The sequence below is a fragment of the Canis lupus genome, chromosome 12 (assembly GCF_048164855.1).
Source record: "Canis lupus baileyi chromosome 12, mCanLup2.hap1, whole genome shotgun sequence".
Taxonomy (NCBI): domain Eukaryota; kingdom Metazoa; phylum Chordata; class Mammalia; order Carnivora; family Canidae; genus Canis; species Canis lupus.
Window position 1 is genome coordinate 38994326 of NC_132849.1, and position 26156 is coordinate 39020481.

The 26156-nt window shown below is 37.4% G+C and overlaps 1 protein-coding gene across 2 annotated transcripts in view; it reads right to left on the reverse strand.

Annotated features, from left to right (window-relative positions):
- The window catches only part of TTC27 (tetratricopeptide repeat domain 27), a 172046-nt gene that overhangs the window by 53163 nt on the left and 92727 nt on the right, over positions 1 to 26156 (reverse strand). For both annotated transcript variants that reach the window (XM_072770575.1, XM_072770576.1), the window contains 2 exons: positions 19369 to 19464; positions 14987 to 15109 (listed from right to left, as the gene is read on the reverse strand). In XM_072770575.1, the coding sequence (XP_072626676.1) occupies positions 14987 to 15109; positions 19369 to 19464 (219 nt within the window). The remainder of the gene's footprint in view (positions 1 to 14986; positions 15110 to 19368; positions 19465 to 26156) is intronic.

A 26156-nucleotide genomic window follows, 5' to 3' on the forward strand; every position in this document is an offset into this window, starting at 1 on the left:
AAAATAGTGCAATGAGAATGGATCTTAGGTAGTGGTTGACTGACCAGGAAGCTTTAGGACCAAATTATATATACAGCCAACTAAGTCCAAATTTGATCTATATAACATAAAAAAAATCTAGGTTTGGAGAACAGATGTTTAACCTGATATACCATTCTAAAACACTGTTTCTCACCCAATTCCTATCCCTGAGTCATTTCAGAGTCAGAGTCTCTTAAAAACTGGGAGGGAGGAAGGAAGGGAGGGGAGGAGAAAGGGAGGGAAGGAGGGAGCGAGAGGTGAGCCAATACTGGTGAGGAAGGACTGCACTATAACATAACTAGCATTTACCATAATTCTTCCCTTGTCCTCCCCAAAGACATAACTTTAACATTTGCCATTAACATAGATTGCTAATTCTATCCTGGGGGAAAAGAAACAGCTGTCTTCTCAGTGTTGATGAGTTCTTAGTTAATGCTAACCCTCTGGGACCCAGAACATCACTATGACGAGTCAGTGGGTGTATGGAAGTCAGTCTACCCCATGGAGGCCTGGTAAGTCTTGGTGCCGCCCAATGGTCACCTCCCTAGTTCCTATATGCAGAGAATTAGATATAGCCAACAATTAGCAGAGCCTTCAGTGAGTACTACCGCAGAATAAAAAGCCGAGTGAAAGCCCCTGAAACCATCTCCCCATTAAAAGAGAAAACCCAAAGCATTACCATATATCTATGTAAACTACAAAAACACATGCCACTATCAAAATATTGAAAGATACTGCAAAGTGTGTGTGTGTGTGTGTGTGTGTGTGTGTGTGTGTGTACACAGTTTAACCTACCCATTTAAACAGAGTGGAATATAGATGGGTCCTGGAATATTTCACAGATTATGATAAACTGAATATAATAGTGGCTCTAACAATATCTACTGTTCCAGACATGATCTCTTTTTTGGAGCAAATCATCACAGCCCCTGATGTATGGTAAGCAGGTATTGATACAGTAAATACCTTTTTCTCTATCCAATAACCAGACAATATCAGATATAGTGGGCTGTCACTAGCACAGACAGGATACTTTCCAATCGTGCCTCAGAATTACATGGATTTTCTAGTATAATTTAGTCTGCAGGGACATTGATTGTCTCACCATCCCAATTGACCTCACCAATCTATGACCTTGATGACATCATGCTAATAATATTCAAGAAGCTAAGACAAGATAACTGTGCCGATGTCAACCAAAAACCAATCAGAAATGATTGTATTTCTGACAGTGCAACTTGTTATAAGGAAAATGTTCAATTTACAAAAATTCATTTGATATATTACCTCTAAGGAACTCATCTATTAAATATTGCAAGATATGTAAAATAAATATTTATGTATTTATTTTTTTCCTCAATGTTCTAAGAATGGTTCACTATCTCAGCCTCTTTTGAAGAAATTGTAAATTTCCCCAAATCAGAAACTATGTAACATAATATATAAAATACTTTGTACCTGTTAGCAGTTTGGTCCTTTCCAAATAAGTAAGCTCCCAAGCTAAAGAGCTAAACCACTGCCTAGTCATATGTACCACTATATCAACTTGCTTCAGCGGGAAACCGTGTTTCCCAAAATCCTTTTCCCTTTGGATTTTGCATTAGAGTTGATCAGAGGGGAATTTGTTTAGGATCTGAAAGGCAGAAAGTAAAGCACCAACCTTTACTCTTTTTGGGAGGTAGTCATGATTAAATACGGTGTCACACAATACGGTGTCATACAGAGATGTCCTGCAGATCCCAGCTTGTACTTCTGACTGTGGACCCTGCCAACCAACAGCAGCCCCAGGACCACCATCAGACATTTCACTGGGAACCCACAGGGCTGGCAGCTACATCCAGACAACAGCTTTCCACAGATCTCTCCATGAGTTCCCTCCTTCACGCTCCCATTTCAATGGCTGTAAGTACTTGGTCTCTCAGATCCCTTGGTAAGTTCTGACTTACCCCTTGTGCCAAAGCTTCAAGTGGACTGGTAAATGAGTTTCTCTCTGATCCTTCTATTTCCTCTTCCATATCTTCATCTCTCCAGCATTTCCCACATTTATGTAAGATCTAATTTCTTATTAGTAAGCTTCTTTATGACATCCCAAAACTACTCAAAGCAATTCTGCCTCCATAAACCAACCCTGAATGATAAAATTTTTTTTCATTGTTTGCCTTTTAAACGCCTTATGTGTCCTCCTACTTGATAGTGATTTACAGATTAGTCTTTATCCAATGTGCATTAAATGCATTCTCTTACTTAATATATATAGTAAATCTGAGAGGTAGGTATTACTATGTCTATTTTTAATACAAAGAAATAAAAGTTTGGATTCCTTGGTCAACTGGTCATCCTCAAACAAAGAAATAGTAAGTTGAAAAATGGGACCTTAATTTCAGGTTCCCACCTTTTCCTATATTCCACAGGTGGGCATCAGCAAAACTGGTGGTCTAAAGAACCTCTGAAAATTCCCTACTCCCAAAAAAAAAAAAAAAAAAAAAAAAAAAAAGAAAATTCCCTACTCCCTAAAAGCAATGAGAAAACTGGAAAAAAGTATTAGAATCAACTTTTTCACAATTCTGGAAATTAACCAAAAACTTGAAATAATCCAGAGAAATTGATATCTTGGTAAGAACAATAAGCTTTGTGTAATTTTAACTTGCACCATTCCTATTCCATCTTCTCCAACTCTGCAGTAGCCTTGGAAACCAACAGCAGGCAATCGTGATGATTAGAGGCCTACTAGCCATCAGGGGGCACAGAGTGGGCTTAAAGCTCCTCTGAAGGCTCATTCCCCAAAAACTGTCATTACCTGAGCAGGCTGGTGGTTCCCTGGAAGGGTCCACTTGCAAAGGCTGTCTGTATTGAACTTACTCTGAGTTTGCCCTGTGAAAAGCCTTTGTCAAAAACAATTACAACTGGTTAATTTCGTAGCTGTCTGAAGTGGTAAATAATATGTGGGGCAAACAATATGCTAACCAAAAACCTAAAAGTGAAAAAAGTAAATGAGATACACAAAAGGGCTTTGAAAGACTCCAACATATTCGTAGGAATCCAGAAGGCCATGCATGTGTGGGGCGCTGCACTTGCTCAGGAAAGACACCCGAGGAGGCCCTATGCTCTCACCTCAGGTTGACCTCGAGGCTTTGCAAAAGCAGTCAGTGAAAGCTAAGGCAAGGTGATTAACTGCCTGCCTTGGAGTTGGAAGCATGGTCCAACACAAATACACACACAAACACACACACACACACACCACCAGCAGCAGATACTCCAACATAGACATACATACATACACACACACACACACACACAGCCCATCAGCAGACTAGGAGACTTGTTGATTCAGGCATTCAAGAAATTTCCTGTCCAATCATTAGCTGACCATTAAGCTAACCAATCTGACCAGTGGCTGCTCACGACAAAGAATACACATTTTACAGAATTAGTCAAGAAATGTCATTAAACAAAAAAAGATCACAAACACCAATAACTTGATTTCCAGAGTTGCCACATTATTTAAAATGTCCAATCTCAACAACAAATGACAAAAATATGCAAAGAAACAAGGAAGTATGGCCATTACATAAGAAAAAAAGCAATCAATAGGAACTGTCACTGAGGATGCCCAAATGATGGGACTTCATAGACACTTAAAACATGCGATTTTAGATGATCCCTATTATAAAGACTAAGAAAATAACACACACACACACACACACACACACAAAAGTAGTGGACACTGGCTGGCTCAGTAGAGCATGCAACTCTTGACTTTGGGGTTGTGAGTTCAAGCCCCATATGTGATGTAGAGATTGCTTAAAAATAAAATCTAAAAAAAAAAAAAAAAAAAAAGTAAATATGACAAGGGAATTAAAGTGGCACACTAGAAAATATCCATTTAGCCACAAAAAAGACAGTAATAGAGAAAGAGAAAAGATATAAGACATATAGAAAATAACAAAATGACTAATATGCATCCTACATTATCAGTAATTAAATTAAATGTAAAAGGATTAAACACTGCAATCAAAGGCAGGGATTGGTAGAAAGGATTAAAAAATGATCCAACTAAATGCTATCCACAAGAGACACACTTTAGATTCAGACACACAAAAACACTGAAAATAAAAAATAAAAGAAAAAGAAAGATACATCATGTACACAGTGACCAAAAAAGAGCTGGAGTGGCTAAGTTAATATCAGACAAAATTCACCTTAAAAATTGTTAATAGGACAAAGAAAGGATATTTTAATGATAAACATTCAATCCATCAAGAAGACATAATTGTATCTTCACCTAACAACGAAGCCCCAAATTACATGAAGCAAAAACTGACAGATCTAAAGAGAGAATATACAATTCATCAATAACATTTGAAGACTTCACTTTCCAACTTTTGATAATGGATAGAACAACTATACAGAAGAAAGAAATAGAAGGCTTAAACAATGTTACAAACCAACTATGCCTAAAAGACATCTAAAGAACATTTTACCCAACAGCAGCAGAATACACACACAGAACATTCTCCAGTATACACTACATGGTAGGCTGTAAAACAAGTCTCAATACATTTGAAAGGACTGAAGTCATACAAAGTAATTTTCTCCCAACTACAATGGGATGAAATTAGAAATCAATAACAAAAAACGAAATTTAGGATATTTACAAATTCATGGAAATTAAATAACACAGTCTTAAATAACCAATTGGTCAAAAAAGAAACCACTGGAAAATTAAAAACACTTTGAGATAAATGAAAACAATATATGCCAAAACCTACAGGATACAGTAAAAATTATAGCTGTAAATGCAGAAAAGATCTCAAAGCAATCACCTTATCTCTCACCATAAGAAATGGGGGGGGGGGGTAAAAACCCAAAAAAGCAGAAGGAAGGAAATAATAAAGATTGGTGTAAATAAATGAAATAGAGAAACGAACCCCAAAAGTTGGTTCTTTAGATTCAAATTACTAAAATCATAAATGAAAGATGAGAAGTTATTACCAATCTTACAGAAATAAAAAGGAATATAAGGGAGTACCATACTCCATAGGTATCCTATACAAAAAATAGGATCCAAGATTCAGAACATCAAGCCATACCTTTTAAACACTTGCATGACCTAAAACTACCATTCTACAAAAATTTATTCTACTGCACTGTGGTATATAGGCAGTGAAGATCATCAGAGTTCAAAGACATATAACACACAGTGCTGGCAACCTTTCAAAGAAGACAAATATACAAACGAATGATTAAATAATAATCAGGAAAACCTTCACATTTGGAAATGCTAAGGTAATGAGGATTTCAAATACTTCTTTGACCAATTCATATCTATCTAGACTCTTACAAGAATGAGAAACATAGGGAGTGGGTGGTATGCAACTTCTTGTTACCAAACAACATCAATTCTGGGTACTTGATGAACTGGAACACAGGTCTGCAGAGCCAGAATGGGCAGCTTCCTGAAGAAGCTAAGAAACACAAGGGCAGTGATTTTGCTTTGTCTGAACCGGCCTCTTCTTTTCTTAAATTCCTATCCCACATTTTTCTGTTAGATACGTGAGTTCTTTCTCCTTGACATCTTATACCTCTTCATCCTGCCAACAGAATTATCTTTCCCAAGGGCAAAGCTTGTAGGCAATATATTTTCTTTCTTCAATTAGTCACCCTGCATTCCTCACTCTTCATCCTCACTCTCTCCAAAATGCTCTATTTGCTCCTCCTCCCTCCACTTAGCCACTCAATTTACATAATTTATTATCAATCAAAGAACTATAAAAGATATGCCCGGTGAACAAAAATAAAGTACAAGGGCTTATAAAATCCCTTTTGCACTATCAAAATGTGGGTGGCCAGAAATCACAGAATGCAAAAGCTTTGGTATTTCTGGCTCTCGGCTGCTACTTCCCTATGGGAAAATACAGATGCACATTTTTATAGAATACAAGAAATTTGTCATCCTAAAATCTATTATAAAGGATAAAATAGGGTGCCTGAATGGCTCAGTCAGTTAAGTGTCTGACTCTTGATTTCTGCTCAGGTCTTCATCTCACGGTAGTGAGTTTGGGCCCCATGCTGGACTCCATGCTGGGCCTACTTGAAAAAAATGGAAAAGAATAAAACTACATTCCCAAACACAAAAAGACATACTTAAATGGGCAACTGGCTACAATTAAACTGGGCTGCTTGCAAGAATCCTGTCAGCTGCAAACCCCAAAGACTATTCCTCTACCCAAATATACATACATATATCTAGGTTGTTACAACAATCTGTTTTATTCTGTAACTGCAAACAACTAATTATTATTCTTAATACAATTTTGTGGCAATAATGACAAACGGTGAATCTCAGTATAAAAAATGACATCAGCTGAGGTTTAAGAAGAACCTACAGTTATGGCAGAACTAATGCTCCACATCCTGATCCTGGCACTAGTAACCTGCACTGCTTAGAGCAAGGGTCTCACACTCAAATGCCCAGAGATTCTGGCCAAGTATTGAGAATGAATGAAGCAGGTTGAGGAGGGAGCCCATAAAAGGAGCCACTGCTGAATTCCAGCCAGTCAGTGCAATAATGCGGGAGTCTGGCCTAGTGTGTCCACACTGTTTGATTCTTTAAGAGAAGCCAAACAAAATACTTCTTGTAATGTCAAATTTAGACTATTGAGCTTCCACCCTGGGACATCTGGGTGGCTCAGCGATTGAGCGTCTGCCTTTGGCTCAGGGCGTGATCCCAGGATCCAGGATCGAGTCCCATATCAGGCTCCCTGTGAGGAGCCTGCTTCTCTCTCTACGTGTGTCTCTTCCTCTCTCTTTCTGTGTCTCCCATGAATAAATCAATAAACCTTAAAAAACAAACAAACAAACAAACAAAAACACACCTCCACCCTACAGTGGACATCAACTGCGTTTTTTCTTGCCCAGCATCCCTGCAAGATCTCAGGTGCCTTTAGTCAGAAAGGCAGTTCAAACACTTATCTTTCTTTTGTACCTCATCCATAAGAACTAGATGTGAAATGTACCTTGCTTTTTGTAAGCCCTAAACTAATGCTTCTGTTCTTTCTCAACTCCCTCTTTTGGGAAACCAGATTAGAAAGTGAGATGGTTGAGGTATCACTACTAGCAAGAAGGAAGTGAACAGAAACAGCTTCTAGGAACGTTAAAAATCACGTTGGTCAACTGTGTACAGTTTTTCCAACAGAAGAACTGGTGTTGTCAACAGCTGAGTAAGTGATTATGTAACTCAGCCAGGAGGACAGGAGAGAGTGAGATCAAAGGGGAAAATACCTGATTATTACAAAGTTATAGTTAAGTTTTTCCACATTGGCTAATTTCAACCAAACATCAGTTGTTGGGTTTTTTTCTTTTTTCTTATGAAAGTGTGTAAAATCATAGGAGGAGATCCTAGAGATCTCAGAGAAGTCTGTACAAGATACAAACTAAGTAGATTACTGCTTTAGAGAAAGCAGAGGGAGAAATATTTAGCTCTCAATATGATGGCTAAGGAGAATTTGGAATCTGTATATTTCTTTATTTTTTTATTTTTATTTATTATTATTATTTTTTATTTATTCAGAGGCAGAGAGAGAGAGAGGCAGGCAGAGAGGCAGAAACACAGGCAGAGGGAGAAGCAGGCTCCGTGCAGGGAGCCCGATATGGGACTTGATCCCAGGTCTCCAGGATCACACCCCAGGCTGCAGGCAGCGCTAAACCGCTGCGCCACCAGGGCTGCCCTGGAATCTGTATATAACTCCACCTTAGCACCTGCTCTATTATGCGAAAATATTCTACTCGTGTGCATCTGTACTATCAGACTATAAGCTCCTTGGAAGTAAGTTCTGTCTCTCACTCCTCTTTGGTAAAACAGCACCCAACAGGTATTCTATAGATGTTGGAAAAATTCAACTGAAACTCACACTAAAGTCACAAAAGGCTACTAATGTTTTTCTAAGGGTCTTCAGATTCTAAATGAAGACATAAAAGATTCTTCCCAGTGGGAACACAGGGAGAACTCCTTCAGGGAACATGATCCGGCTGACGTCAATACTGAGAATGACTAAATTAGGACATATCTAACAACAAGTTAGTTCTAGTGAGCAGAGAGGTCATACAACAGAAGCTGAATTTCATAGCCCTTATCACCCAAGTAGTCACACCTAGGAAACGATGCTTGCTGAGACTAAAACACTGAGAAATGAAACCGATGGCCCCATTGGAGCTTCTCATATCTGATGAAGGATATGGGTAAAAGCGAAGTTCAATCTCTGGTGAAAAGGGAGATAAAACAGTTCAGGAAAACCATCTTCCAGTCAGAGGAATTATCAAAATTCCTTGTTGGCTGTGATTTCTGCCTTGATTTTGTGAATCAGCAAAAGGCATTAATAATCAGAATGGGTGACAAGGGTGCCCTGGCCCTCATTTGACATGACATCTGGTCAGTACAGAGGGACTGTGAATTAGCAGAGCAGCAACTGTCCTGGCAAAGAATGAAGAGGGGAAATGAGCTCTAGACTCAGATATGGTACTAACTATAAAGAGTGTCTTTGAGGACTACAGAAACGACAGCGTTGGGCTTAACAGCTAGAGGATTGTCCCAAGGGGATGGAAAATAGGCAAGCTAATATTTTAAGGTCACAGTAATATATTTTAAGTGTGAGTGTATGCACCCAACTCAAACAACTTTGGGCATAGTTTATCCCAATCTTCTCCCCAGGAGCAGAGTGAAAAGGGATTCTGATGTTCACTATGATAGGGGCTGGCTCTCAAAGACGGGGAAAAGAGGGATGCCTGGATGGCTCAGTGGGTTAAGCATCTGACTCTTGATTTCAGCTAAGGGCCTGAGATCCGGCCCCACACTGGGTGTGGATCCTGCTTAAGATTCTCTCTCCCGTCTCCCAGCAGAAAGGCAGTTTGCTCCTGGTCTAAATTCTTGTCCTATGAACAGTGCCAGAGAAGTGAAAAGTGCAGGACACTTCATTCTAACCCAGTGGGTCATCCCCAGTGAGACTTCTTCTGGTGTGGTGGTACCTAGTCCTAGTCACACTCACTGAGCCAAGCGCTCACTAATTGCTTTTTACATTTATGTGTGTGGCAACACCATGCTTTGGCCTGATTTTCCAAAGGGAACTTGCCAGCATAAATACTCCAGGTCCAAGATGAAACAGAATAATTAAAAACAGGCCTAGTTATCCAATTAGCTGCTCATCTCCTATTTGCATTACCAAGTTACATAGTATATTCAGTTATTTTGCCTAATTTTCTCATTCATGTGGGCACAGCAACAAGTTTTGGCTTATAAATTAAACATCTAATTTCTTTCTTTTTAAAAAAAAATTTATTTACTTATTTTAGAGAGAGAGAGAGAGCACAAGTGGGAGAGGCAGAGGGAGGGGGAGGAGACTCTATACTGAGCACGGAGCCTAATGCTGGGCTTGATCTAACAGTCATGAGAGGGCTGCCCCTGTGGCGCAGGGGTTTAGCACCGCCTGCAACCTGGGGTGTGATCCTGGAGGCCCAGGATCGAGTCCCGTGTCGGGCTCCCTGCATGGAGCCTGCTTCTCCCTCTGCCTGTGTCTCTGCCTCTCTCTGTCTCTGTCTCTATGAATAAATATATAAAAATCTTAAAAAAAAAAAAAATAACAGCCATGAGATCACAACCTGAGCTGAAACCCAGAGTCCACAGCTCTAATGACTGTGCCACCTAGGCAAGCCTCAAACATCTAATTTCCATGGGATTAACAGTAACCCCACTGAGAGGCAGGTATGGAGAAAGGAGTATGGGTTTAAGAGAAAAGTAAAGTCTAAGTACAGATTTCAAAATATGTCACTTACTAAGGCTAATCAAAAAACACTTCATACTTTGTACATTGTTAAAGAGATTGTTAGATTAAAATGGGAGGGGAGAGATCTCATAATCTGTTTTTAGAGAGAGAATATATGACAGGAGTTGGAGAAGTTTCTTTCTCCACATATAAAGTCCAAAGGGAGTATTGACTTGGAGATCTGCTTCAATGTAATAACTATTTATAACAAAAGGCTACAAGTCATTCATTTATCAAATATTTTGAAGTCTTACCATGTGCCAGGCCTATGATAGGTATATTGGGGAGGCCTCTATGAATACTATAAACATAAGTCTGGTTCTAAATAGCTTACAGTTTCGCAAGTGAAGTAAACCAGCAAATGGGATATGAGAGTAATGTTAGAGGCCACAGGAGTACAGGAAACACCCCAAATCTGGGAAGGAAGTAGCAGAGAAGGGTCACTGTGGAAAGTAATTGCCAAGGAGAAAGCTGAAGAAAAAATAGGAGTGAGCTGCAGGAGGACAAGTTATAAAAAGACAATAGCAGGGGGATCCCTGGGTGGCAGAGCGGTTTGGTGCCTGCCTTTGGCCCAGGGCGCGATCCTGGAGACCCGGGATCAAATCCCACATCGGGCTCCCGTGCGTGGAGCCTGCTTCTCCCTCTGCCTATGTCTCTGCCTCTCTCTCTCTCTCTCTGTGACTATCATAAATAAATTTAAAAAAAAAATTAAAAAGACAATAGCACATACAAAGGTCCTGAGGTGAAACAATGTTGCAAAGTCTAGAAATTACAAAGTAGTTTCATCCTGGTGGAACTTTGAGCACAACCTCTATGAGCAAGTACAAAGGGGGATGGAGCAGAGATAAAAGAGGAAGGGGGAGAATGCGGTTAGCAAGTCAGCAGGAGTAATATGAAGTAGTCTGTAAACCATATATGCTGAAGAGCTCCTACTTTTTTTTTTAAAGATTTTAGTTTTTTTTTTTAATTTTTATTTATTTATGATAGTCACAGAGAGAGAGAGAGAGAGAAAGAGAGAGAGGCAGAGACACAGGCAGAGAGAGAAGCAGGCTCCATGCACCGGGAGCCCGACGTGGGATTTGATCCCGGGTCTCCAGGATCGCGCCCTGGGCCAAAGGCAGGCGCCAAACCGCTGCGCCACCCAGGGATCCCGAAGAGCTCCTACTTAATCCTGGAGACAAAGGGGAAGTTATTGAAGAGTGGGAATGATCTGATCAGATTTCTTTTCAGGAAGATGCACTCTGTTTGCAATGTGGGAAAAGAGTTTGAGAAATCTTTTACATCATATAAAGAAACTATTTTAGAAGAAATCTTTCTTGGGGACCCTAGGTGGCTCAATTGGTGGAATGTCTGACTCAGGTCGTGATCTAGGGTTCCTGGGATTGAGCTCTGAGGAGGGCTTCAAGCTCATCAGAAAGTCAGTTTGAGGATTCTCTCTCCCCACCTCTCCCTCCGCCCCTCCCCCCAACTTGCACCCGCTGTCTGAAATAAACAATCTTTTTTAAAAAAAGAAAAGAAACCTTCACCTCACCCCCTAAAAAACCCAAACCAACTGCTAGAAGAATCTCAGCTGTTTTAGAAATAAAACATTTACTTGTAAATTAAAGGAAAACTTTTTAAGAGCCTATGGCTATAATGATCTGCAAATACAGCAAAATAAAAGATGAGGCTGTGTAATCTCAGGTAAATCTTGTCTGCTAGGAATGAGAGAAAAAAAAAGAGAGGTTCTAACCCTTACCATTCTACTCCTTTACGCCTACCTTCTGCAGGCAGTTTGTACCAGCTCAATCTTTACTTTTCATTAAGGGACCAAATTTGTGCACCAAAATAAGAATTTGTCTATAGGCTTGGGGGAAACTGTTACAAGTGTGCCAGATAACTTTTAAAAACTAAATGCTAACAGATGAGAACCAGTTCTGATCCCAAGGTCAAGAAAAATTAAGCTATTTTGCCAATGGTCATTAAATAATGAGAATTTCTTTAAGTAGTGTCTAAATTAGAAAGTCTGAGACCCTACAATAATAGGGTGCAAGCACCAGCACACAATAATTAGAATTAGATACTTACTCGAATTTGCCTTTTAAAAATAAATTATGCCATTAAGCACTAAACGCACAGATTAAAATTTCACAAACTTCTAGTTAAATCGAATGTGGTGACAACTACTGGCATATGACCAAATAGTAAAAGAATCTCAGCTGTTTTAGAAATAAAACATTTGCTTCCAGCTCAAAGCAAAACTTTTTAGGGTCTATGGTTAAACTGATCTGCAAATACAGCCTAAGAACAGCAGGTAAAAGAAGTCTTTTATGTGACAAAGGAAATGTTAAATCAACCTTTAACATAAAAAATTGGGGGGATGTTTGGCTGAAACTCACAAAAGACTTTAAGACAAGGTAAATGACCATACATTTCTAAAAATTAAGATACGAACATTTTCTAGAATAATTAGGAATGCAGGAATTTATCACTACCATAAAACAACGTTTTCAAGGTCATGTACCAATTATAAAAACAATACTACAACTACTTTGGAGGACAGAGTCAAATTTGTTCTCTGAAAGGTATAGATTTCTTATCTTTTTCTTCTGCAATCAGAGAAAGTCTCTGCTTTCCACACTTTCTAAAAATAATTACATAAACTTAGTATTTTAAAACATGCTTGGGAGCTTGTGATCCAACATCTTGATTATTTCAATAATCACTATTTCCAAAACTACTGTAATTTTATATACAGTTCATTTATTTAGTGACCAATGTATAGGACTAGCATTGTGAAGAATGCCACAATGGGAAAGGAAGGCATCAGACTGAATCAAGATATTCATTCACTCATTTATTTCTTTGTTAAACAGCTGAGTCCTGCTATAATGCCAGGCCAACAGATACTAAAAAAAAGCATTTAAGTCCTCAAAGAAACATAGTACTATATTTCATCAAATTTGGGACACCATCAATCATAAGACTAACTCTTAACTAATAAAGAAAAAATGCTTTCAATTAAATGATGACATAATGCCCTGAATGAATCATCAGCCTCTTGTTGCTTTGATATTTTTAAAATCTATTCAGAAAAATCTGGCAATGTTTCCTGTCTTCAATAAACTGCTTGATATTTTAAATGGCAACCTTTTTTTAAAATATATATTTCTATACAAAATATAGCTTCATCTACTTAGGAGTGTCCTCCTTTCTTGGCTCCCATAAAGCACTTAGTTGTTTTTTGTTTTGTTTAAAGATTTTATTCATTTATTCATGAGAAACAGAAAGAGAGAGAGAGAGAGAGAGAGAGAGGCAGAGACACAGGCAGAGGGAGAAGCAGGCTCCATGCAGGGAGCCCGACGTGGGACTCGATCCGGGGTCTCCAGGATCACGCCCTGGATCGAAGGCGGCACCAAACCACTGAACCACCCGGGCTGCCCTGTATTTTTAAAGAAAAGTAAATGAAGTTGTGATGATTTCCCTAAAGGCAAATGTTGACTTCACAAATACCAAATTTACATCTCTCTACTTTGTTTCTGTCCGTTTCTGTGTGTTCAATTACTTTTTTGTTTCAATGCCAAATCATAATAAAATCTTTTCTGAAGATATTCTAAATGGTAATTAAATCTAACACATGTAGCAATGATACCAGGTACATAATTCTATTGAAATAATGACACTAGATATAACTAAGTTTGGAAAAGCACAGGCAGTGACAACCTATCTCTAGATGGCCACCTGACAGCCAGCAATTGGAAGATGCCATCAAGTGTCAGACACCTCCCAAATTCAAAGTGAAAAAAAAGTGTCTTAGAGTCACAGTTGTGATAGCAGCCAACACTCACAGAACACTTGAGGAAAGGACCATTCTATCTACTTGGCATACATTACATCATGAAAATCTGTACAGTAGGTAGATTAAGTGTCTTTAGATGAGGAAACTGAATCACGGTGGGGTAGGGGGGAGCGTGGGTAACTTGCCCAATACCACAAAGCTAGCACGTGGCAAGGCTAGCATATGAATCCATGGCCCAGGCCTAGAGGCTCTGCTTTGACCAATGGCCATGTGGTCTCTCAAGCTAATAATCAATAAGCAGCTTTGTGACCTGAGGCAAATCACTAGAGACTCCTTTCCTTATTTTGAAAAGGAGGGAATTGGAACAGATGATTATGGAGTTCTTTCCTGGGATGAAAATATTACAATTCTATAATCTTCTACAGTAAAATTTTATTCTCATGCTGGTTTCTCCTTACACTAATACAATTCAAACCTTCACTGCCATTAGTGATTAGTGAAAGGAATGTGACTTTTATTATTGATCTAAAATAAGACACACTTAGGAAGGTATTTAAGACAAAAAAAAAAAAGGAAGGTATTTAAGAAACAGACACACATGTACTTGTACTGCTATTTCTTTTTTTTAGGGTGATAGCAAAAGGTTGGTTATAGAAATACAAGAGCCAAATGTGGGTTTTACTCTGCTTGTATACTATGCTTATGAAAGAAATAGTCTTTTACAAATTTAATCCAAAATTAACATATGACTTCAATGTGTCAGTTTCAACAGATATTCACAATGCAGAACTCCTTATTCTTTAAAAATTCTGTTCATTTATGAGGGCAAAAAACAATAAATTAATAACAGACATAAATATTGCAACATTTTCCCTCTTGAGCCAATTTAAGGGTGGAATTAAATGTGCATTACACACTTGACAACTCTTCTGCCCTAAAGGAGGGTGGGGGTGCCACACCCTTTGGATTTCCATCTACAGGCCCAGCCAGCTGCTCTTCTCACTCCTAGGGAACCTCTCCTCAGCCCCACAAACTCTGATCATCAGGCAACCCAGTGATGCTTAAAATTCCTAATATTTCATTTTGAAGCTGTCCTCAGGAGGAGAGTTAGCGAAGGAAAGAGATCAACAAACAGAGTCTTTAACACATTATTAATTTTCTCTTTTATACATACATACACATGTATACACATAATATTATTTGCCCCAACAAAAATCAGAGAAAACATCAAAAAGATTTCTGGGGGAAAAAGCGAAAAAGAGAATTTAAGTGAACTACTAGCAAAGACAGGTTCAGAAAAAACAAAGCAAGTAAGAAAGATGCCCCAAAACAAAAGGCTCTCATCAGTACACAGCATCTTCGTATTACGTACCTTCCCATGCTGCCCAGCTCTCTCATAACAAATGACAACATCTTCCCACATTTCTAGCTTCTCAAATATTTGAAGGGCTGAACTCGTACATCCCAGCTCAAAGAGAAAACTTGCAAGTTGGCGCTAGAAGAATCAAGTTAAAATATTGAACATTTCTTTATATAAAGAGATTCCTATTTCACTTGTGGATGCATCTAACCTATCATTATAAAGGTCTGCCTACTGTAATAAATACATCATTTCTACAGCTTGACCTCAATTAGAAATTTGCAATGATGCGATTTTTACCTTTATTTTAGCAAGTTTCTTTATGGTGGGGTAAGGAATTAAAAAAACAAGACAAGGGCAGCCCAGGTGGTGCAGCGGTTTAGCACCGCCTGCAGCCCAGGGCGTGATCCTGGAGACCCTGGATCGAGTCCCACGTCAGGCTCTCTGTATGATGCCTGCTTCTCCCTCTGCCTGTGTCTCTGCCTCTCTCTCTCTCTCTCTTTCTCTATGAATAAATAAAATCTTTAAAAAAAAAAGACAAACTTTTTTATTTTTTTTTAATTTTTTTTAAAAAAGACAAACTTTTCAAAACACTCAATTTACCAACTTTTCCCTAAGAACTCAGAAGAACTTAAAAGGCAAAATCAGTATTAGAGATTTCATGACAATCTCTGATTTCTAAAGCTGGGATCTAATAAATCAACTTCAAAAACTCTAGTTAGGAAAAAAAAAAAAAAAAAAAAAACTCTAGTTAGAATGCCTGGTATTAAAAAGACAGGCGTTGGGCAGCCCCGGTGGCTCAGCAGTTTAGTGCTGCCTTCAGCCCAGGGTGTGATCCTGGAAACCCAAGTCCCACGTTGGGCTCCCTGCACGGAGCCTGTCTCTCCCTCTGCCTGTGCCTCTACCTCTCTCTCTCTCTATTCATGAGAGCATGAATAAATAAATAAAACTTTAAAAAAAAATTTTTTTTAAAAAGATAAGTGTTGGCGGCGATGTGGAAAAAAGGGAATTCACATGCACTGCTGATGGGAATGTAAATTGGTGCAGTGACCATGGAAAACAGTATAGTATGTAGGTTCCTCAGAAAATTAAAAACAGAACTACTGTATGATCCAGCAGTTCCACTTCTGGGAATTTACTAAAAACTAAAAATAAAAATTTTAATTGAAAAAATATCTCCACCCCCATGTTCATTATAGCATTATTTACAATAACTGAGACATGGAAGTAGCCCAAGTGTTCACCAGGGGATGAATGGATAAAGGAATTGTAATGTGTGTAGTCATATATACAAACACATGTGCACATACACACACAGAATGGAATAGTACTAGGCCATAAAAAAAGAATGAAATCTTGCCATCTGTGACAACATAGATGGACCTGGTGGGCATTATGCTAAGTGAAATACATCAGAGAGAGAAAAACAAATACAGTATGTCTCATATGAGGAATCTCAAGAAATCAAATTCATAGAAACAGAACAGACTGGTAGCTGCCAGAGATCAGAGGTAGTGAGGAAAATGGGTGAAGGTGGTCAAAAAATACAAACCTTCAGTTATGTGTAAGTTCTAAGGATATAACGTCCAGCATGCTGACTATAGTTAATAATACTGTATTGTATATTTGAAAGATGCTAAGAAAAGAGATCCTAAAAGTTCTTATCATAAGAAAAAAAATGTAACTATATGAGGAAATGGATATTAACTAAACTCACTGTGGTGGCCATTTCATAATATACAGATGTATCAAATCATTATGTTGTACACCTAAAACTAACACAATGGTATATGTCAGTTATATCTCAAACTGGAAAAAAAATTAAATTCAACTAAAGTAAACATATAAAAACTCTAAGGTGTCAACATAAATGGCATAAATCTATGCATTAGTACTGGTATACTTTATTCATGAAAGTATCTCTGGGTCTTTCTCACTCAAGTTTATTTAGCTTTATTTTAACCTTTACTTATTTCCCAGCCTTCGCAGATAAAAAAGGAGGCAAATTGTGGTAAGGTCCGTAGGTCCATGAAGGTTAAACATATTTAAAAAATAAATATATTATGGTCTATAAATGGTCTATTCTTTAGGAATGGAAAATACACTAGGAAGGTTTTAAAAGTGAGGCTCAGACTGTCTGCCTGGCTCATTCTAAACAGCACGTGACTCTTGATCTCAGGGTCATGAATTCAAGCCCTACACTGGGCATCGAACTTACTTAAAAAAAAAAAAAAAAAGTAGGTGAAGTTCATGAATTAGGCATAGTTTCGTATTAGCGAGAACTGTGTTGTTTTCCTGTAAATATCATTTCACTACTCTTTCAAAACTCAATACATATTTAAGAGTTAAGAAGCCAATGGATATAGAGAATCTAGGTTGACAAAATAAGTAAAATGAAATATACCTTAAAGTTATAAGCTAATATATTAAAAAAATAAAGAGAATGATCTAATTCTTCTGTATGCCATGAATTTGGAGGAATTTGGCTATTTAAAGCCAAAATATTTTAAAAAAACAAACACAGTGTATGGGAGCTGGAATAAATCTTAGTGCTCATGCAGTAAATAGTTAAATCTTTCCATTTAATAGATAAGTAAAGTGATGGCATCTAAGCTGTCATGGCTAGCTAGCAACAAAAGCTGATTCTCTTTTTAAAATAAACTACACTATTATTTTTTGATCTTTAAAGATAATACCTAAAGATATGGTCACTCCCTATAATGAAAGAAAAAATGATTTAATTTGTTATTGAAAGAGGATGTTTATCTAACTGCCTAAACATCCTAAAATCCACAGGTTCCTAAGCAGATAAAATAAACATTTCACCAAATTCTATTTGAACAGTATTTCATTTTCCTAACGCTTCTGCTCAGAAACAGACTGAAAGCTATGCCCTCAACATACATTTTTTGTCCTAACAGTAGCTCAGAATCTGAGATGCTTATCCACTACAAACCACATAGGACAAGGCACTTAACAAATTTCACAGATCGGGGTCAAAAACATGCCCAAAAGTTCCAGCTGTTAACACCTTCTTGATAAGATAATGTAATGAGGCTTTTTATTTGCCTGTTATATTGAGACTCCTTCAATAGATAAAGTAAATTGCAACGTGTAATAAATCTTCTACTTTACCCCATGCTTAAGAATATGACAAACTCAAGGCATCTGGGTGGCTCAGTTAGTTAAGCATCTGCCTTCGGCTTAGCTCAAGTCATGATTCCAGGGTCCATGGATGGAGCCCCACAGCAACAAGCTCCCTGCTCAGTGGGGAGCCTGCTTCTCCCTCTGCTCCTCCTCTTGCTCTCTCTCAAATAGATAAATAAAAATCTTTTTAAAATTTGTTTTAAAAAGTATGACATACTCAAAGAAATCTAACAATGGAGATTCAGAGTCATTGAATTGGTGGATTGGCAACTATAATTCTAAATCACTACCTATGTACATAATCCACAAAAGAGAGGACAGGAAGCTAACTAAGATGACAACAGTTACTAAATCATGTAGAAATTTCTGCCTGTTACCATTTGACTCTACTTAACTTCTTAGTGCCATAGCTTCCTCACCTATAAAATAGAGATATTTCACAAAATTGTTGCAATAAAGTAAGATGTGTGTAAAATGCAGAACAAAATGTATGCATCATATTAAGTATGTAGTAAAAGGTGATTATTATTATCGGGCATAATAAAAACTCAATGAAGAAATAAGGAAAGGAGGGAAACTAGACTAAAAATTGGGAAACCAGAGATCTACTTGAGGAATGGCTGTGTGATCAACATTGGAAAAGTGTAGTTAATTGCATTGGGCCTCAGTTTTATTCTCTGTAATATTAAGACACTGGACTAGACGCCTAAGTTGCTTTAAGTGCTAAAAATTCTACAAAATAAGGGAATCACACCCATACACAGGGGCCAGAATCTCTCTATCCCAATATGGAGCTTTAGGAGCTACACTAGGTATTCTCATATCTCAGAAAAAGAAAAGTAGTCAAGGATATCTCACCATGTAGAGCAAGAAACAAATGCTTTAAATTATTTTTGTAAAAAAAAAAAAAATTATTTTTGTAAATAACTTTGTTAAGAGGTTCATTCTCTAGCAGAAGGTCCTAACAGGCCTTTAAATATAAAAACTTATTTTGAAAATGAAAGCTTCTGTGGTTCTCCCACTACTTAATTTCAAGGATTCTATTTAATCTCATTTTATATTCTTTTAAAACTGTCTTAAAAGTTTAATATCACTTTAACCAAAAGAGCAATTTGAAGTAATTTTATTCTTTTCACTGAAATATTTGGAAACTCAAACATGAATGGAAAAATCACTCTTTTCTAATATATTTATCTCTCAAAAGCAAAGTATTTTCCATACCCAATGACAAACAGCAATAAAAATACCTGAATGGCCCAGTGAGGGGGTACTTGACAGCAATAGAAAATCTTTAGACGTTCCAATACAGAGGTGGTCTTATCTTCAAATTGATCTGCAAGAGCCTTAAGAGGACATATCATAATCAGAATCTATATGTGTAATAATTTGTTAATATAAACAAGATTCTTACTGTAAAAGTTATACAAATGGACATATAAACAATAAAGAACATAAGTCACTTTAAAAAAAATTTTTTTTTTTTAATTTACTCATTTGAGAGAGAGAACACAAGCAGGGAAGGGTCAGAGGGAGAAGCAGCAGACTCCCCGATGACCAGGGAGCCTGACATTGAGCTTGATCCCAGGTCCTGGATCCTGACCTGAGCTGAAGATAGACATTTAACTGACTGAGCCACCCAGGCACCCTAACAAGTCATTTTGATAAGGTGATGAAATGGTGAATTTTTTCTTGAATTTCTTCAAACATTTAATAAACTTTAAAATTAACCAACATTGGGACACCTGGGTGGCTCAACAGTTGAGCATCTGCCTTTGGCTCAGGTGTGATTCTGGGACCCTGGATCGAGTCCCGCATTGGGCTCCCTCTGGGGAGCCTGCTTCTCCCTCTGCCTATGTTGCTGCCTCTCTCTCTCTCATGAAAAAATAAATAAATCTTAAAAAAAATAAAATTAACCAACATTTATATAAACATGTACATTAAATTAAATATACATTAAATTAAAACTTACCAAGACAATAGTTTTTTAAATTAAAATAAAATCTTAAAAAAAATTTCTGATGTCAATGCATATATTGTGGACATGTAGGAGAATGTCCTTGTATTTGAGGAGGAGGAAGTACAATAGTGGCAACTTACTTACCAATGCTTTAGATACAAAAAAGTACTTTAGTTGGACTGTACTTAAAACTTTTCTGTATGTTTGAAATAGTTTCAAATTTTTATGAAATAAATTTGTAAAATTGAAAACCTCGAAAAAGAGTAAGAGATAGCAAGTCTAACTTCCTCAGAAGAAAGAAAACAGTGACAGTCTAACACATCCCAGTACAAACCCAAGACAAGGAGATCAGTTTCTAAGCAGGAAAACTGCTCCTAAATTGGAGGGTTTCTATATTTTACTAGGTGGGAGATACATTTGTTAGCCTAAGAATATCCTGTAGAATGAGAAAATACTCATTACATCACTTCTTTGACAATCCAAGATGTTATTCAATCAAGTCCATCAGAACAAACTGAGACATAACCAGACTCCTAAACCATCTTGGTCAAAATATTTTTAAAGCTTTCTGGCCTTACTTCAGAGAAACTTAATAGCAAAAAGGTTGCATGCTTCTGCCCAAAGCTGTTTAGTTGTAGAAGGGAGAGAAGAAAAACTTCTGGCTGAATACATATGGTTACAATACATAAATAAAAGGTTCACTGAATTAATTCATCAAAAGGGGACAAATTTTTCCTTTTATCAGTTTTTTTCTTTCTTTAGGAAAAAAAAAAATAACCGCTGCCTATTTAATAATAATAATAATAAAAGCCAAAATCAACATCACAATATATACTTTTATGAAGTCCTAATTACATGCAAAACACTTTTTTTTTTTTTAAAGATTTATTTATTCATGAGAGACAGAGAGAGAGAGGTAGGGACAGAGGCAGAGAGAGAAGCAGGCTCCCCATAGGGAGCCTAATGCAGGACTCTATCCCAGCCAGGATCACACCCTGAGCCAAAGGCAGACACTCAACTGCTGAGCCACCCAGGCATCCCTAAAATACTTTATTTTCAAAAAAAGACTCATGTTGCTTACTATAGGTACTGCTTCTAGCTAAAATATATCAAATGCTCAGTAAAAATTTCCTAATATATTAATGATCTGATGATCTCAGAGTATCTAAATACCTCTGATATTCTCAGATACTACCCAAAATCACAAAACCACAAGAGAGAGATCAGAAAACCAACACTTATTTGAGCTGGATACCATGAATAAGTCCCTGTACAAGTTCAGCCATACTTGATAAGAACTTGAGTAGGTCATGTGTAACGATTATGACCAGAATCCTAACCTATTTTCTACTCCTGCACAGAATATATATTTCTTCCTACTTTAAGCATGACAGCCACCTAAATAAGATTTATCTACCCATAAAGTTAAGAATATTAAATTAATATTTAAAAAAAGGGATGACGGTGTGCTGTTGCCTTTTTCCTCTACTGAATTCAAAGTACTCTTTCCTGTTTGCTAATTTACTACAAATACAGGGATATTATTTACAGTACATCTCTAGATTTTTCAGAGCAAGATTTCTTTCAATAACTCATTCTGAAATAATTCCATTATATTCAAACAAACTAGAGTCTCTTATAGGCATGGTAAATAATTCTATTGTATACAAATAAACTCAAGTGTTTTACAGGAAAAACCATGCTGTAAGGTGAAAAGTGACCTGGGTTCTGTTCAAGGTTTATCTCCAACAAGCAAGTCATTAAACCACAATGGTATTCATCTGTGAAATGATCTTTGCAATTCCAAAATTCGATGGTTATATGGCTTTATCAAGAGTATTTAGTTTCATTTCAAGCATCTGAGGAGGTCTGTTGGTTAGTTATAGGCACCATCAGCTGAACACAAGTTTTCTTAGAGGTAAACCAAGTGCCCAGAAGTTTGGAAGACAATGGTAGGAGGTTCAGTACCAGGTGATGGAACAAAAGGAAAAGTGGGGCCTTGATTAATACTGTGTATATCTATGTGCATGAACACAAACATGAACAGTGCACTCCAGGAGAAACTGGCCCTTTGCAAGCTTTCACATACTCCCAGAAATGTAGGTAAATGATATCTAACACAGTGTTCTACCCTTGCACCATTTTCTCTTTCCAGTTTTGAAATTCATGATTTTCACACCAGCAAGTCATAGACACTTGGTGGTAAGTTAAAATTGGTATGAGCAGGTGGGCTTTAAGGAATGATGGTAATGCCAAAAATGTTTAGGGTAATGTTTAGCAAATATACCCTAAACCATTAAGAATTGAATCATTGAGAACTGAAAGCAAGACAGTATTCTCCAGGAGGGTCACAGAAGAGATGTGGATGAATGGGAAAGATGATGAATAGAGTGAGGAATAGTCTAGGGCTTGGTCCAGAGGTGGGGCAGAGTCAAGTCACAGAAAATCCAGGTATAACTGCTGGGGCACACCAATGATGACTTCATGATGCATATACTGTTATGATATAACACTGTTATCAAGTTTTAAGCCTCCCTTTTAACGTCATTTTCTCCCCAAACGCCACCTCAAAGCATCCTTTGAGAAAATCTACTTGTGCATATGGATTCCCTAACTCATGCAAAAACCACACTCAAACCTTCCTGGAACCATAGTACCACAGGTCAGGAGATATTTCTATGGAATAGGGAATAAAAGAATAAAGCCACAGAAAGCAATGATATACCCTGTCTTTTCAAGGCCCTGTTTTCAGTAGAGAAAGAATTTCCACAAAAAACGTAAAAATCAAGCCTACATTTTAAAATTAGCACATGGAGAATGATTTAGTATAGAAGGACAATTCTGAACAAGGTCTGGTATGATTTAGACTTTATTTATGCGCTCATATCTAAAAGTATGGCACACATATCTTCAAAAGAACAGAGCCAGTCCCTAAGGATCGACCTTTTCACTGAAGGCTATTCATTCTTGCTAGCGTGATATCAAAGTGTTTATCATCCTTCTGAAGAGCCAAGTAGAAATTAGCTGATAATCTAAAAGGTATGATTGATCATATGCCAAATCACCTTGCTTTGTTGTATAATCTGTGTGTGTGTGTGTATAGAGGAGGATTGGATTTATTATAAAAATATGTACTTAATCAAATATATGCAACAGTTGGGCTGAATAGCATCCTCTGACAGGAATCTATAGTCATTCAGCTATGATTTACAAATAGAGTAGTCAAGCTAACTGCAGCCTCAAATCCCTGGTCCAAGAAAATTTCCAATAAGATCAAGGGGAATGAGAATTAAAACCTATTACAAATAGTATGTACTGACAAAACCATTAAACCTATTGTTAGCCCAACTTTACCTCATGTATAAGAAACAGCAGTGCAGTGAAATAAAAATGACTTGTCCAAAGTCATAAAGCTATGAAAAAAATAACCCATCTGATTCCAAAGACCAAGTTGACAGCTTCATTAAAACCTTACTTTATACCTAAGTGGAAAATTATCAGAGCTATGAAACAAAAAGCATCTTCTCAGTGGAAAAATATTCAGAACTCCATAAACTGGTGTTTTCCCCCACCTAAATCCCATAACATGGAATCCGGGCATAGCCTGGTCAAGAACTTCAATGACTGCTCCCTGTTCTAGACACAGAAAAGGACTTAGTGGATGGGCTGGTAGAAACTGGGTCTACTAATGGGGGCTGGGAGAACCTAGATGTCTTTCTTTATGATTCCAGAGCAAACAGATGAACATATAAAAAGGCAGTTCTCAAGGAAGCCCAGATAGCTACCTGGGCGCATTCCTCTTAGTCATACCTGAAGTCAGCAGTTCTTTATTTGGTTTCAGGATGACTTTAAACTCTTATAAATTATTAGGAACCCCAAACACCTTTTGTTTATGTAGGCTATAATCTATCAATACTTACCGTATTAGAAATTAAAACTGAGAAATATTTAAACATTTATTAATTCATTTTAAAATAAAACAGTAGATGCATTATAATTAACATAAATAAGATGTTTTTAGGAAAAACAACTTTTTCAAGTCTTGAAAAAAACTGACAATGTCTTACATTTTTAGGCATCTCTTTAATAAATGACATCTGAATTCCCATACCTGCTTCTACAGTCAGTATGGTATTTTGACTGAAGTTTAGGAAGAAAATTTGGCCTCATACAGCTATGTGGTTGGAAAAGGGAAGAGTATGTTAACAGCTTTTTCAGTTAACTGGCTTTTTAGCATTACCTACAATGTGCAATTTTAAATACCATCAATGAACTTTTCTTTGTTACAGTAAAATCCACATACAGTAAAAACAACAACAACAAAAAAAACCACACACACACACTGATCTACCTTGAATGGATCTTTTACAGATGCCTGATTTTTTAACATCCTGCATTAGTCATTTGGAAAATAAGCAGATCTTCCACATGTTGACGTATTTAATGTAATATATTAAAATTATATGCCTTAATATCACCAACAATCTCATGAGAAAACTCTCATCCCAATACTTGAAGTATTCGGAAATTGTCAAGTTCATAGTTGCAGATGTAAGTTTCCCAAAACCCTCATTTTTTTCTTAAAACCTCAAGATTTTATCATTGGTAACAAATTATTGTCACTTATTCTCCTTGAAGTGATGAGCTCACTTCATTGTTTGTTTTTCTGAAAAAATTTCTGCCAAATACCTAAAGTTTGAATACCCCAAGTGTGTCAGTAGTTCTTTCAAGAAAAAAAAATGTTCCATGAACAAAGCAGACAGTTCAGCTTTTTCCTGAGACAACCACTGTATGTTAGCATGTGGCACAAGTGTTTTTTACGTACTTCCCATTTCATCACATAGGATATTAAAGAAGATACACTGTCAAGGGTAAAGACTTAATAAAATAATATTTACTGCTTTATTAAAAGCATTCATAGGGCAGCCCTGGTGGCTCAGTGGGTTAGCGCCACCTTCAGCCCAGAGCGTGATCCTGGAGAAAGTCCCACATCAGGCTCCCTGTATGGAGCCTGCTTCTCCCTCTGCCTGTGTCTCTGCCTCTCTCTCTCTCTATCTCTCATGAATAAATAAAATCTTTTTTAAAAAATAAATAAATAAAAGCATTCATAAATAAAACTATCTTTTTTTTTTTTTAACTATGACTGCGTGGGTGTGAAGCATATGATGACTATCAGCATGGTTTGGTGTTCCCACCTTGATTCAGGTGAAGGGGTCAGCAGTTTGACACCCTCACCCTCCACTGTTTCTACTGATTCAGTATGAACAGGGTGAAAAGGTAAATAATATCTCAGTATGATTACAGAGATAGTTTTGACCTGTGGATATTCTGAAAAGGTCTGGGGACCCCCAGGGGTCCACAAATCACCTTGGAGAACTGCTGACTTAGAATTAGATCCACTGTCTTGAATGCCTTCCCCACAACCACCCAACTTCAATTTTTTTCCCCAAACTTCTTACTTAATGTTTAAAGACATACTTAGTGGGAGGAGGGGCGGGTAGAGGGAGAGGAAGAGAAAGAGATGTGGGGCTCGATCTCACAATCCTGAGATCATGACCTGAGCCAAAATCAAGAGTCCAAAGCTTCACTGACTAAGCTACCCAGGTGCCCCAGGAAATATTTAGAAGCTCTTCTTTATCATCTCATCTTTAAAAATTGGGAGATGAGAATACAAATTAGCCTGTTTGTAATCTGCAGGAATTATGAGAGTGCAAAGAATAACAAAGATTTATTAAAACCTAAGTGGAAGTTTTAAACTCCTACTATCATGTTTTCTAAAAAAGCTGAAGTAGTTAAGTTTAATAATAAATATACCCCACCTTTCTCAGTAGGTATCAATGCAAAGCTCCTATTCTTCAGAGCCTGATGTCAATTGGCCCCAGTTTCTGTGACACTTAATACTCACATCTAAGGCTCCTCCTGGCACTTGGCCTCCTGTTAAATCACAATGCTGGCCTCCAGACCTTGGTAAATGCCCTTTTAGCCTCTGCTCTCTAAGTACTGGGGCATGAGACAAAAAAACATCTGGAGCTACTAAAGATTAACAGCCTACCTCTGCCTAAGGCAGTCTTTCTCTGA